Source organism: Mobula hypostoma, chromosome 26 (assembly GCF_963921235.1).
Source record: "Mobula hypostoma chromosome 26, sMobHyp1.1, whole genome shotgun sequence".
In the NCBI taxonomy this organism is placed as follows: Eukaryota; Metazoa; Chordata; class Chondrichthyes; order Myliobatiformes; family Myliobatidae; genus Mobula; species Mobula hypostoma.
Genome location: NC_086122.1, coordinates 14,452,400 through 14,466,860, shown reverse-complemented (window position 1 = coordinate 14,466,860; position 14,461 = coordinate 14,452,400). Strand labels below are relative to the sequence as shown.

Genomic DNA, 14,461 nt, shown 5'->3' with positions numbered 1-14,461 from the left:
AAGCAATGTCACAACTGGCCCCTTGCATTAAGTCACAGACATAATTTCACTGCCTAATTGTTGTGCCGACATCATTGGGAAGCAGGCCATAACAATAAGGCCTGCTGGCCATGTCATAGCTAGTCCAAACCGCGCTGTGTACAATCAAATGATTCTTCTTAAATTTGTGGCTTTCACCCGGGAGGCTAACGAATAGTTAAAAGAGCAGCTGACAAAGGGTGAAAGCTCTGCTGTTCGAGAATTCAGTAACTTGAGATCCCTGCGAGTACATATTTCTTCCTGGCACATGACAGAGTAAAAACACTTGCCAGGCACACTTCGCTGCCTAAAGCAATAGCAATTCAAGTGAAAGTGGGAAGGACTTTGGAGGATGCCAGTGCATTTTACCTTATTGGAGTACAACAGTAGAATAGCAGTCAGCACGATGCTGCTACAGGGACATAGGACTTCAGCATTCAGTTGCAGTGCCATCTGTAAGGAGTTTGTACATTTTCTCCATGAATCTTATGGTTTTCCTCCAGATGCTCTGGTTTGCTCCTACAGTCCAAAGACATGCCAGTTAGTAGATTAATTGGTCATTGTAAATTATCCGCTGATTAAGCTAGTGTTAAAACAGGCGAGTTGTTGGGTGGTGCCGCTCTCTGGGCCAAAAATGTCTGTTCCACTCTGTAGTTCTGAATAAAAAAGTCGATACCCGGATAAATAAATATCCAACTAACCTCTCAGTGAAACGTGGCTAAGAGCTCATGACATACCAGGGCACCACACATGATTCCATTTGCTAACCAAGAACAAAACGTTGAAATTTGTATGCAGGTTAATTCAAAGACTGATACCTGTGGCACTCTACTTCTTGTGATAAGCATGTTGGGATTTTAAAGAATCATCAAAACTCCCAGTATTCCAGAAAAGTAAAGCTGTCATCAGTTGAGAAGGCCAAGTTAGTTCGCATTGACCTCAATTAATTGTGAAACAAAAACATGCAGTGGGATCGATGCTGTAATTATCTAAATGTCTCTGAAGAGAAATATACTTCATACATATATTGGTCAAATTCATTAATCATCAAAGAAGACATGAGAGAAATTATATCTTGTCTGCTCATGAACAAATTGGTCTCCTACCAGTCTGGTCATCTAGATTTCTACAAAATGGAACATTTGATATATGCGCAGTGTCTTCTCAAGATAACTGTATGTCCCAAAGAAAAACCTCAGTGTGCAAAATGCTTAAAGTATGCTATTGATCAACTTCAGTTCTGAGCATTGCAAAATAATCATCATTTTAGACCATTCTGCAAAATTCAAAATTAAATTCCAAAATGATAGTTTATGCTTTGCAGCTGTTGGAACGTGAGCTGTGGCTCAGATTCCTACACAAATCTGAATCTCGAAAGAATACATACATAATGCTGCTGATTTAGTCTCTCTTCTTTGGCCGTCCGTTAGGAGTAGAGATGACTTGCTTTCACTCAGGTTCTCTAGGTTCTTAGATGGCTGATGAAGCCAATGTGGGACCTGCAGCTCCTATCATGATTAGGGTTGGAAGTTCTTGGTGGAGCAGATGGGTGGGAAGTTGAGATAGTGTTGTTCTCATTCTGTTGTTTTGCTGGGATTTTATGTGCTTTTGATGCATAAAGGTTCTCAGTGCCATTGTTCATGCTTCTTCTCCACTTTGAGTGGTCAAAGTACAGTCACAAAGTATCACTGTTACCAGGATTGATGTAAATCTGAAGGTGTTTTGTAAGTATATTAAAGACAAAAGAATATCCAGTGAAATTTTCCAATGGGACAAAAGTGGCAAATAGCCCCTCCTTACCCATTCCCATTTCTGTTTTCCTCCTCTCACTTTATCTCCTCAGCTGCTCATCACCTTCCTCTGGTGCTCCTCATCATTCCCTTTCTTCCATGGTCTTGTACCCTCTCCTATCAGATTCCCCCTTCTCCAGCCTGTTATCTCTTTCACCAGTCAGCTTCCCAGCTCTTCCTTTCACCCCCTCCCCTCTCCTGGTTTCACCTATCACCTACCACCCTGTATTTCTTTCTCCCCTGCCAACCCCCACCCCACCCCACCTTCTAGCTCTAAACCTCTGGTCTTTTCTTTCCCCATTCCTGATGAAGGGTCTTGGCCCAAATATCGACTGTTTACTCTTTTCCATAGATGCTGCCTGGCCTGCTGAATTCCTCCAGTATTTTGTGTGTGTTGCTCCCATCAGTGAATACCTTACTGGGGACAGTTGAGTCAATCTGTGTGTAGAGACATAAGATATAGGTGAAGATCTAAATGAATTTCTCGATCAGGATTCACAAAGGAAACAAACTTTACATTTGGAGAATTCAGAGAAGGACAATACACCATATGAGGAGGCACCTGATGCCCTAGTGGACTTAAAAGTGAATATGTTCCCAGGACAAGATGGGATTTATCCCAGACTATAATGGAAGGCAAGGAAAGAGATTATTGTGGCTCTTACAGATATTTTGGAATCTTCCCTAGCCACAAGTGAGATACCAGATGATTAGAGGATGTTAGATGTGGTCCTCCTTTTCCAGAAGTGCAGCAAGGAAAATCCTGGCAATTATGTACCAGTGAGCCGAAAGTTAGAGGTAGGGAAATTATGAGAAAAAGATTCTGAGGGAAAGGATGAATGATCACTTGGAAAGGCAGGGACTAATCAGAGATGGCTAGTTTGGCTTTATTAGCACAGACCTGGCATGACAAACCTAAATTAATTTTTTGAGGAGATAACAGAGAGTATTGATAAGGCCAGTGCATTAGATATTGTTTGTATGGGCTTCTAGCGCTTTCGTGTCTTAGAGGCAATAGAGTAGGATGTAAAGGAGATAGGGGATTTGTATTGTCAATCAGGGAAAATGTCACAGCTACACTTAGGGAGGACAGCTTGGAGGTTCATTGAATTCAACAATGTAGTTGGAGCTGAAAGATAAGAAAAATGCAATCACTGTGATGGGCTTATAATACAGGCTTCTGAATAACCAGTGGAAGATAGAGGAACAGATATATAGACAGATCATGAAACAATGTAAAAACAAGAGGGTTGTTGTAGTGGGTGAGTTTAACTTCCCCAATATTGTCTGGGATTTCCTTCATGCCAGAAGCTCAGATGAGGCACAATTTATCCAGGAGGGTTTTAGTATGTAGGTAGTCCAATCAGTGAAGGGGTTATGCTAGATCTTAAATTTGGAAATGATCCTGGTCAGGTGATTGGTGCTTTAGTGGGAGAGTATTTTGTGCACAGTGATGCTAACTCCATAACTTCTTCACTAGTTATGGATAATGATTAGTTTGGACCTCAGGGAAAAGTGCTAATTCAAAAGAGGACTCATGACTTCTTAAGAGGTTTGGATAGATACATACACTAGGTGGCCACTTTATTAGATACCTCTGTACCTTATAAACTGTCAAAATGAGTGTATGTTCATGATTTTCTGCTGCTGTACCCCATCCACTTCAAAGTTCAACATGTTGTGCATTCAGAGAAGCTCTTCTCTACATCACTATTGTAACATGTGCAAAGTTCTCCAGTCCTGCCGAAGGGTTTCTGCCCGAAACATCAACTGTGTTTTTTTCCCATAGATGCTGCCTGGCCTGCTGAGTTCCTCCAGCATTTTGTGTGTGTTGCTTGGATTTGTAGCATCTGTGGATTTTCTCTTGTTTGTCTATTGTAACATGTAGTTATTTGAGTTACGCTTGAACCAGTCTGGCGTTCTCTTCTGACCTTTCTCGTTAAGAAGGCATTTTCGCCCACAGAACCGCTGTTCACATTTTGTTTTTGTTTTTTGCACTACTCTCTGTTAACACTAGAGATTTTTATGCATGAAGATCCCAAGAGGTTAGCAGTTTCTGAGATCCCCCATCCAGCCCCAACAATCATTCCACTGTCAAAGTCACTTGGATCACATTTTGATGTTTGGTTTGAACAACAAGTGAACCTCTTGACTATGTTGGCATTGAGTTGCTGCCACATGATTTGCTGATTAGATATTTGCATTAAGGAGCAGGTGTACAGGTGTACCTAATAAAGTGGCCACTGAGTGTAGCTGGGAGGAGTATGTAGGCCTATGCTGCAGGTATGGGTCAAAGGTACTAGGCAGAATAACATTTCAACATAGACTAGATGGGTCGAAAGGCTCTTTTCTGTGCCACAGTACTCCATGACTATTATTCTCTGCTAACGGTATTAGGCAGGAACCAGGAAGGTAGATTAGAAATGGCTGTTATTGGGTAAGTCTGCATCTGACATATAGAAGTCTTTTAATTGACAGCTAGTCAGAATTCAAGATCATCATGTTGCTGCAAGGAATACAGATAAGGATGGCAAAGTACAGGTAATTTGGATGACCGGAGCACTGGGTAAAGATAAAACAGGAAGCATATGAAGCATATGGAAGATTGAAGCCAGCCAGGGACCTTGAGGAATATAAAGGAAGCAGGAGAGAATTTAAATAGGGAATTGGGGGGATGAAATGGGACTAAGGAAAATCCCAAGGTATTTTAGACATAAATTAGAAACAAGTAGGTAGCAATAGAAAGGGTACATCCGCTCAAAGACAAAAGTGGGAATTTGTGCCTGAAGCCAGGGGAGTTAGGCAAGTTACTAAGTGAGTACCTCGTATTGGTATTCTCCGTATTGGTATTCACCAAAGAGAAGGGCAAGGGGTACAGTGAGATCAGGGAGTGATATATTGATATTATACAGCATGTGTGGTATGAAGCGGGTGGAGGTGTTAGGTCTCTTGAGGACTATTAAGGTGGCTAAGTTCCCAGGACCTGAAGAGTTCTATGCTACATTATTGGGAGAGGTCAGAGAAGAGATTGTTGGGGCTTTGGCAGAGATCTTCATATCCTTTTTAGTCACAAGTGAGGCCACGGACCACTGGAGAGAAGCCTATGTTTTTCTTTGTGTAAGAAGAACAAAAAGAAATAACCCAATAAATTGTAGGTCAGCGACTGGAGAAGAATCTTGGGAGTAGGATTTACTCGCGTTTGGAAAACCATGGACTTAATACAGATAGTCAGCATGTCTGTATGAAGGTAGTCATGGCTTAAGAACTGGATTGAGTTTTTTGAGGAGGTGACAAAGGTGATTGATGAAGTTTAAGGCAGTGGAAGTTGTTGACATGGACTATGATAAAGCATTTGACAATATCCTTCATGGTACATTAAGGCAACGGAATCCATGAAGACTGGTAGACTGGATACAAAATTGTCTTGGACATAGGAGGCAGGGGGTTGCAGTAGAAAGGTGAAATTCTAAATGGAGGTTTCTGGCCACTGGTGTTCTGCTGGGATCATGTGTTATTTGTGATATGGGATATATGTTGATCAGTCAGTTTGCAGGTAAGGAGACAACACGAAAATCGGTGCCATTGTGAATAGTGAGGAAGATTGCCAAACAAATCAGTAGAATATAGTTCATTCAGAAATATAGATGGAGAAATAGCAGCTGAAGTTTAATCCAGACAAGTATTGGGTGATTTACTTTGGGAAGGGAGTCAAATGAAAGAGGAAAGTGTACAGTACATAGCAGAAGCATCGATTTGCAGAGGGTATTTGGTTGCAAAACCTCAGCTGTTTAAAAGTGTGCAACGCAGCTAAACAGGGTGGTAAAGGGGGTGTATGACATGCTTACCATCATTGGTTGGGGCAATGAAAATATAAAAGTATGGAAGTATGTTACAGCTGTATAAAATTTTGGTTGAGCCACATTTGGAGTACTGTGTGCATTACAAGTTGCCACATTACAGGAGGAATGTGTTGAGGCTTTAGAAAGAGCACAGAAGAGTTTCATTGGGATTTAGACTCAATTACATGGATTTAGACAAAACTTGAATTATTTTCTCTGTAACATTGGAGACTGACAGGCGACATGATAAAGTGTATAAAATTATGAAAAGAATAGGAAGGGTAGATAGACAGAGTCTTTTTCCCGAGTCGGAAATGTCATACAAGAGATCTGAGCTTTAAAGTGAGACGGGAAAGTCTAAAGGAGATATGAGGCAATGTTTTTTTAATGAAGAGAATGATGGCTTTTTGGAACATGCTTTTAGAGATGTGTTGGAAGCAAATATAGCAACATTTAGGAGATATTTAGGCAGATACATGGAGAGGCAGGGACTGGAACTATGTAGACCATGTTCAGGTATATGGATTAGTTTTATTTGATTTACATTTAGCTGAAACATTGTGAGCAAGAGGACTGATTTCCTGTGCAGTTCTATGTTCAGCAAAATCTCTGTGGAAGGCATGTTCAAAAAGTTAGGACCCATGTGATCCAATAGGGCAAGTTACCAAAATGGATTCAAAATTTGCTTGGCAATAGGAGAAAGAGGGTAATGACAGAGGGCTGTTTTTGTGATTGATGCCTGTGGCTAGTAGTGCTCCACAGCGATCTGTGCTGGGGATCTTTCTGTTTATAGTATACATGAATGATTTGGATGTGAATGTAGAAGACATGATTAGTAAGCTCTCCACAGAGATGAAGGTTGGTGGAGCTGTTGACAGTATGGAAGGTAGCCTTGGGCTATGTGGTGATACTGATGTGTTGTATTGAAGAACAAAGGGATCTTGGCATACAAGTTCAAAGATCCTCAAAGCCAGCAGTGCAGGTTGATAACATGGATATTGGTATTCATCAGTTGGGACATCGAATATAAGAGCACAAAGATTATGCTCCAACTTTATAAAATGTTGAGTAGACTTCAGCTGGAGTATTGAATGCAGTTGTATTCACCACACTATGAGAAGGATGTGCTGATGCTGGAGAGGGTGCAGAGAAGATTCATTATGATGTTGCCTGGGATGGAGCATTTCAGTTATGAGGAGGGACTGGAAAAGCTGAAAGTAAGTGTAAGGAAGGCAGAGGAGGAAATAAGGGAAGAGAAGATATGAAAACAAAAGAGGGAAAAGAAGACAGGAACATAAGGAACAGAGAAGAAGAGATGTGAGAACCAAAGTCAAAGAGAAAAGAAAGAGTTTGAAAAGAGAGGAAGAGGAGAACATTAATGAAGAGAGACGTAATACGGAAACTGCAAAAAGAAAGAGAACAAATAACTTACTATCCTGAATGATTTGCTGAGAGAAGGGAGCATAACATTTTGAGTCCCAGGGAGCTGATCTATTGAGAGTAAGGTGATAGTGTCTTTCATGGCACTTATACAAAGTCGCACAGCTGGCAACCAATAAAAGTGACAAAGCTAATTAATAGCAACATCACAACAAAAAATCTATAGGGTACAGAAAAAAAAAGAGAGAATGCAGCTGATTTCTGTGCAACAGAAACAATAGCAGGAAATAAATTGCATGTAGCAAATCATGTTGAAAATAAAACTGGGAATAAATTGATTAAGTACAAAATACATTCCCAAAAGTAACCTTCATAAAATACCCATCCAAGATTTCTCAAGTGTATTCCTTTTGTGTAATAAAGATGAATAAAATGAAAAAAAATGTAAAGCACACCAGGCAGAACAAAACAACTGACAGAAAAGTAATTGAAGACTACAAGTTGAAAGAACAGGAAAGTATAAAGAATTATTTTAGTGTGGCATCAGTTTCATGTAAATAGTTTGGCTTAAGCTAGGAAGCAGATTTCCTGAATAATGAATGACATTTAATAATAATGTTGCTTAAACCAATTGTTGTTTTGCAATTTCATTATGAACAATATTAGTATCAAAATAATTCAAAGTGATTCTTAAGCTATGAAGAATCCCCAAAAGCAATCAGACATCTCAGAGATCTCCTTTGAGTTTTGCCAGTCTGGTTTAAATGTGTTAATTTGTTTTTCCAGGATTAAAATGCAATGATGACTGATGATTAATATTGAAAATAAAATATTGGTGTTATGGAGGAATATGAATAGATTCCATTGAAACAATGAGAAGGCTGACTAGATAACTGAACTACTGAGTAGCTGGTTGTATCAGGGAGAAAAATAAGTTTGCATTAAAATTAGCAAAAAGGGAAATCTTGATAAATAAATACAGAGCGAGTAACAGAAGTAGCTGGAGTGAGAAGGACGATAAAAGATAATTATATAGAAAAGTAATGGAATTATAAATTCTATTGCACCAACTGTTTCTGTGAGACGTTAGGCATAATACTTAGGAAGAGTCTTGCATACCTGTCGAACACTGCCATAAGAAATCAACTAGTTATTTCATAAACACGAGAAAGTCTACAGATGCTAGATATACAAAGCAACACACACAAAAATGCTGAAGGAACATCAGCAGGTCAGGCAGCATGTATGGAAGTCAATAGATTGTCAATGTTTCAGGCTGAGACCAGGACTGAGAAGGGGAGGAGTGGGGGGGTTAGGCCAGAAATTTCGTAATCACTGATGGTCCAATGGTTCTGAACCTGGACAAGAAGTTGTATCAATAGTGGTGGATATTGTTAAATATGACCCACACTCTGCTTTTACTTTAAACTGGAGAATAAAAATTTTTGGTGTCTTGGGATCTCTCTCTCAGAAGGGTAGAAATTGCTCCTGTTCTGTCAGTCTGCAGCATCTAGTAGGATCACCTCCGAGCTACGGATTAGTGGCATCATGTCAGCACATTGTGCTGGACCACTGATTTATTTTCACGTTCATCCTTCTGTTATATTGTTGTTGGTGTAGTTCCACAACGTACATATATTACTGCCAATCAAGCTGACAGACAATATAAACTTTTCATTTCAGGGAACAGAGTGGTATTCTGACAAATGCAAATGTGTGATTTGTGGTTATTTAATGATGGTACTTAGCATTTCAATTCATCCACTTACTCTCAATGGAAATGCACAAGAATTTAAAAATATGATTGATAAAACTTCTATTTAAAGAGCATACTTCTCTCAACAGAAAGCTGACCTTGCTGTTGCTCCACTCACCATCACCTATGCCCGGGAGAAGGTCATCGATTTTTCTAAGCCTTTCATGACGCTGGGGATCAGTATTTTGTACCGAAAATCAAATGGAACAAACGCGGGTGTCTTCTCCTTCCTCAATCCCCTCTCGCCTGATATTTGGATGTACATCTTACTGGCATACCTTGGTGTCAGTTGTGTGCTGTTTGTCATAGCCAGGTAAGATATGGTTGATGTTAATCTCATGACTTTGTGGCTGTTCAGTCATCTGTCTATATCTTCTATTGACTTTTCCAAAATATTTACTCTATATAAATTTTATTCCTCAATTTCACTACAATCCATACCTGAGTTAAGAGCCCCCAGATTGTGGACACTTCCTATATAGGACTGAGCTCCCATAATACTACTAAATTCAGAAGTACTATCTACCTACATATGCTTTTTCTTGAAAACATAGAAGTAGTTTGCTTTCTCCCTCCACTTTTAATATTTTTTTCTCTTATCAGTGTTGTGGATTTTTGATGTCATCCATTACAAGTTGTGGTTAACAAAATGAGTGATATTTGTGTACTGTCTGACTTTTGGACAGCATTGACTTATTGAAGGATTGTCTGTAAAACAAAACCCATTCATTCCCTGAGGCAGCCTGGATAAAAGAAACAATTCATGAAGTAGGGGGATGGATATAGAAGGATGTTACAGTGTCAAAGGACACTCCTTAGGTTTTCCTTGGAGACTTCTTCATTTCAGAGAGCTGTTGAAGCATTTGATTAGTTACGTCAATTTACAGTACAGTGACAGGTCGTTTGATCTTATATGTCTTTTATTTCCCTACAAGGTTCCACTCAATCTTTCTTCATAAAAAAAGCATTGTTTTCAATATTTGTTTATCAAACAAATGGCTCTGTGGTCTGAATGGAGTAAGAATAATCAGTCACCTCTTCTCATAGTAACAATAGGCCCTCAGCTAAGTGAACATCTGGCATGCCTTGTAAAGCTATTTCTAAAAAAAATCTCAATTCTTTGATTCCAAGCATTTCATACTTGTAACAAAATGAACTCATTGACTATTGTTCAAGAAAGCTTGACGTGATAGCTATGTGTCAGGCTGAGGGAATGCAATGAATTGAAAATTTCTTCTCATCGAGTGTTGACATTTTTTCTGTATAAGAGAAAATACTGCAGATGCTGGAAATTTGGAATAAAATAGCAAATGCTGGAAATATTAATGCTTCAGATTCATGACCTTTCTTCACAAGAACTATATTCTTCTCACTAGAATCTACTAAGGAAATAAATCAGTGATGAGTTTTAGATTTATTTATTTATTGAGATACAGTGCAGAATAGGCCCTTCTGGCTTCTTCAAGTTTCACTGCCCAGCATTCCCCTGATTTAATCCTAGCCTAATAACAGGACAATTTACAAAGACAAATTAACTTAACAACTGGCACATCTTTGGTTTGTGGGAGGAAACCCATGCAGTCACGGAGAGAATGTACAAACTTATTACAGGCAGTAGTGGGAATTGAACCTGGGTCACTGGTACCGTAAAGCGCGCTGCTAACCATTACGCTACCGTGCCACCCTTTTTAAAAACATTAGTTAGATATTTTTAACTGACTCATATTGCAGGTAAACTGAGAGGTATGTAAAAATGTGTAGGGGCCACTGAATTCATTTCAAAGGAGATACAATTGACTAGTTGGTTCTCCAAATTTTGTATGCTACTTTAAATATTAATTGCACCATTGATAACAATGTTATTTTAATCAGTGAATTCCAGGGCTTCATCCAGCTAACACATGTTGGTAGTTACTACCCACTCAAGCAGCAGTTAATGTGTATTTTGCCCTGGCTGTTCTTAGATTTGTTTTATATATTCTATCTATTTGGCTTATTATAACTAGAAGTTGTTTCTGATCAAATATTAACCTGTTAAACAACACACACCCACACAATTAGCTGTGTGAAATAAAGACCTCTATTCCAATTCATTAATGTCTGTTGTTTTGTCCTCTTGCTATAGGCCACCTGTATCATGGGAATTGATTTGTTTTATACACAATGACTGATCATTGTTCACCTTGTTTCTAAATATTCCTTCAAATAATCTCAGAATTTTTTTTCAAAGCAGAGATCTTTACTACAATAAAGAGTTCTGTTTGCAAAGAGTGTACACATTTTCTTTGAGATATATTCAGTGGATACCGTCAGAAGAAATATCATAGTGATTAACATGGTGTGTGGGAGAATTGAGTCACTGGGGAACTGGCAATGACAATAGTTAGGTACTGACCTATTTTATTAAACATACTTTAAGAGATATACGTTGTACTAGATGCATGTTTGCCTCAGGCCTCAAAATGACACCATTGTAGACATCCGAAACGCAATTGCATGGTTTACACAGAAGAGTGGGGTTTAAATTAGATTTCCCCCTCACAATTTGTGAGGCTGAATTACACTTCTGTATTTCGCAGGTGTATCAGGTGCCCTATTTATCAGGAATTCTAGAGGAGGCTTGATCCAAAAACAGAGCAGCAGAGACAAGTTAGAGGTCAGTGTTAACTTTATTAACAGACTGCAAAATACAAAGCTACGAGGGTCTGCAAAATGAGAGAACAGATACTAAACACAACAGGCAACAGGATAACTAGAGGTTAGGAGCAACTGGTCGAGTCCGGTTGGTCCAATCAGCAAACACGGATTGTGATTAAGAGCTGGGTTTAAATAGGCGGCAGGTGATGAGCTAGATATGAGTGGCAGATGACTCCTTTCAGCTGGGTTGAGACTGAGGGGTGCCTGCCTGTGCAGGACTAACAGGAATGATGGCCCCCGATGGCCCAGGGCAATCTGGATGGGTTTGGTAGAACTTCTCGATGAGCCATGGATGCAAGTTGAAACTGGATGGCACTCAAGACCTCTGCTCTGGGCTGTACCCTTGATCGACCAGGTACTGCACGCTCTGTCCATGACAAAGTGAATCAATCAGCTGGTGAACCGTACACACGGGACCGTTCTCCACCATCCTTGGTTCCAGAAATGCAGCCTCAGTTGGGTTGAGTGGTCCATGGGTAGCAGGGTTGAGGCAGGGCACGGGGAAGGTAGGTGTGGTCCTGAGGGACGGTCGCAGCTGGAGATGGTAAGTGACAGGATTGATGCGATGTGTGATCTTGAAGAGATCAATAAATCAGGCGAGAGCTTGTGAGAGCCGGTATGTAGGGATAGGTCTCAGGTGGATATCAGGAAATGGCTGGGTGGTGGAACTGGCATTTTTCTAACTTGCAGTGCAGTTAATTCTCAAGGAGACACTGGAGGACTGAGTCGATGTGATCGGTGTGGGCTTGGGGGTCCTTGGAGAAGATGAGGATGTTGTCAAGGTAGGCAAACACATACCTGTGTAGCATGTCTCAGAGGATCTTGTTAATGAAGGGTGGAGTTCTCAGGCTGAGTGTCACCCGTGGTTGACTTGGCAGTAGTAGGCATAGTTAGTAACTGGGATAGCCCGCCATGCCAGCTTCTAAGCACTCTGGCACGAGTGAACCCAGACCCAGGCGAACAGGATCTCCACCATTCGCTCCTCCATGGGAAACAACGGTGATGGTAGCCAGGAAGCACCTCAATGTGTGACATACAACACTTGTGGCAGAGGAGGTGTGTAGATTGTGGAACAGCTCGGCGCAGAGCTGCTACTTCTTCCATGTGAAGGGTTAGAGGCAACAAAACTTCTCCACTTTGCTGATTGGCTCTTTTTGACTGACTGTTGGTCTGCAGATGATGGCCAGAGGACAGACTCACTGAGGGTCATAGAAGGGAGAAGAAGGCTCGCCAGTAGCAGGAGCTGAATTGTGGGCCCCAGTCCAACACAGTGTCCTGAGGGAAGCCATGGAGGAAAACTACATATTGGAGAACGAAGTCCGAAGTCTTAGCAGCTGACAAAAATTTGGGGAGGGCAACAGAGTGGTGAACCCATCCACCACAGTCATGGTCATGGTGGCCCCATCAGAAAATGGAAAGTCAGTGATATAATCAATGGTGATGTGGGACCACAGGCGCCAAGTGACTGGTGCAGACCACAGGAGCTCAGACAGCTGCCGGTTGGAGGAATTGGACCTGGCACATTGAGGGCAGTCGGCGACGAACTGATGTACATCTGCAATCAAAGTGGGCTACCAAAGCAGGTTTTGCAAGAAAACAGAGTCTGTTGTGCACTTGGATGGCTAGAGGGGGGTGAAGAGTGGGCACACTAAAGGTCTTCAGAGCACATGGCTGCCAGCATGTATATGCAATTGTCAGGTGTGTCAGCCAGAACAGGCTCGTCCTGCCAGATCTGGTACTCAATGCCCCAGTCAATCAAGGCAAGCCTCTGTGAGGATGGGATGATTGACGAAGGTCGATCTCCATTTCAGCTGGGTCAAACTGTTATGACAGGGAATCTGTCTTAGTGTTCTTGGAACCAGCATAGAGGAAGTGGTGGCGTTGAATTGTTCAAAGAAGAAGGTCTAGAGAGCCTGCCATTAGCTGAGTTGGTGGGTCTGCTGTATGGATATGAGGTTCTGGTAGTCAGTCCATATCAGGAAGGTCTTAGTCCTTCTGATCAACCAAGACTTCCGTTCCTACAAGACCCTTTGTCGGCTGGTAACTCCATCTCCATGACAGTGTTGAGCAGAGTTGAACTTGTGTGAGAGGAAGGCACAAGGGTGTGTCTTCCTGTCCAGTCCTTGGTGGGAGAGGATGGCCTGGCATCCATGTCAGATACATCCATCTCTACCATAAAAGATCAGAAGAGGTTCGGATGTCAGAGAATGGGCGCTGTGGTAAACATCTCTTGAGCTCCTCGAAAGCATAGTCCGCAACAGCAGACTAGATTATCCGTGAGGTAATTGATTTGGTGAGGGAGGTGAGAATGACAGCAATTTGGCTGTAGCTTCTGATGAAACAGTGGTGGAAGTTGGAGTAGCTCGAGAAGCACTGTAGCTGTTTGAGGGTACATGGTTGGGGCGATTCAACGGTGCACACTCTCTCTGGGATTATCATTATGTCTTGGGGTGCAAGGACATAACCCAGGAAGGAAATAACGGGGCCATGAAACCGTCATTTTTCTAACTTGCAGTACAGTTGGTTTTTGAGAAGATGTTGATGGTCTGAGTGGATGTGACAGACGTGGTGTTGGGGGACCTTGGAGAAGATGAGATTGTTGTTGCGGTAGACAGGCACATATCCGTGTAGTACGTCTCACAGGATCTTGCTAATGAAGGCTTGGAAAACAGTTGGGCTGTTGGAAAGTCCAAAAGGCATCACTAAGTAGTCATGGTAGCCAGTGGGTGTTCTGAAAGCCATCTTCCACTCTTCCCCTTGGGATGTAGATCATATTGCATGCGCTCCGTAGATCCAGTTTTCTGATGGTCTGGGTCGCAGGGAGTGCTTTGAATGTGCCATCCGTCAAGGGGAGTGGGTAGCGGTTCTTAATGGTGATTTTGTTGAGTTTACAGTTGTCGAAGCAGGGACAAAGACCCCCATCTTCCTTTTTGACAAAGAAGAATCCTTCACTGTCTGGGGACTGAGATAGTTGAATGAAG

At 41.3% G+C, this 14,461-nt stretch overlaps 1 protein-coding gene across 2 annotated transcripts in view; it reads left to right on the top strand.

Moving 5' to 3' along the window:
• Window positions 1-14,461, top strand: part of LOC134338239 (glutamate receptor ionotropic, kainate 3-like) — a 563,480-nt gene that overhangs the window by 360,580 nt on the left and 188,439 nt on the right. For both annotated transcript variants that reach the window (XM_063033942.1, XM_063033943.1), the window contains one exon: window positions 8,873-9,096. In XM_063033942.1, the coding sequence (XP_062890012.1) occupies window positions 8,873-9,096 (224 nt within the window). The remainder of the gene's footprint in view (window positions 1-8,872; window positions 9,097-14,461) is intronic.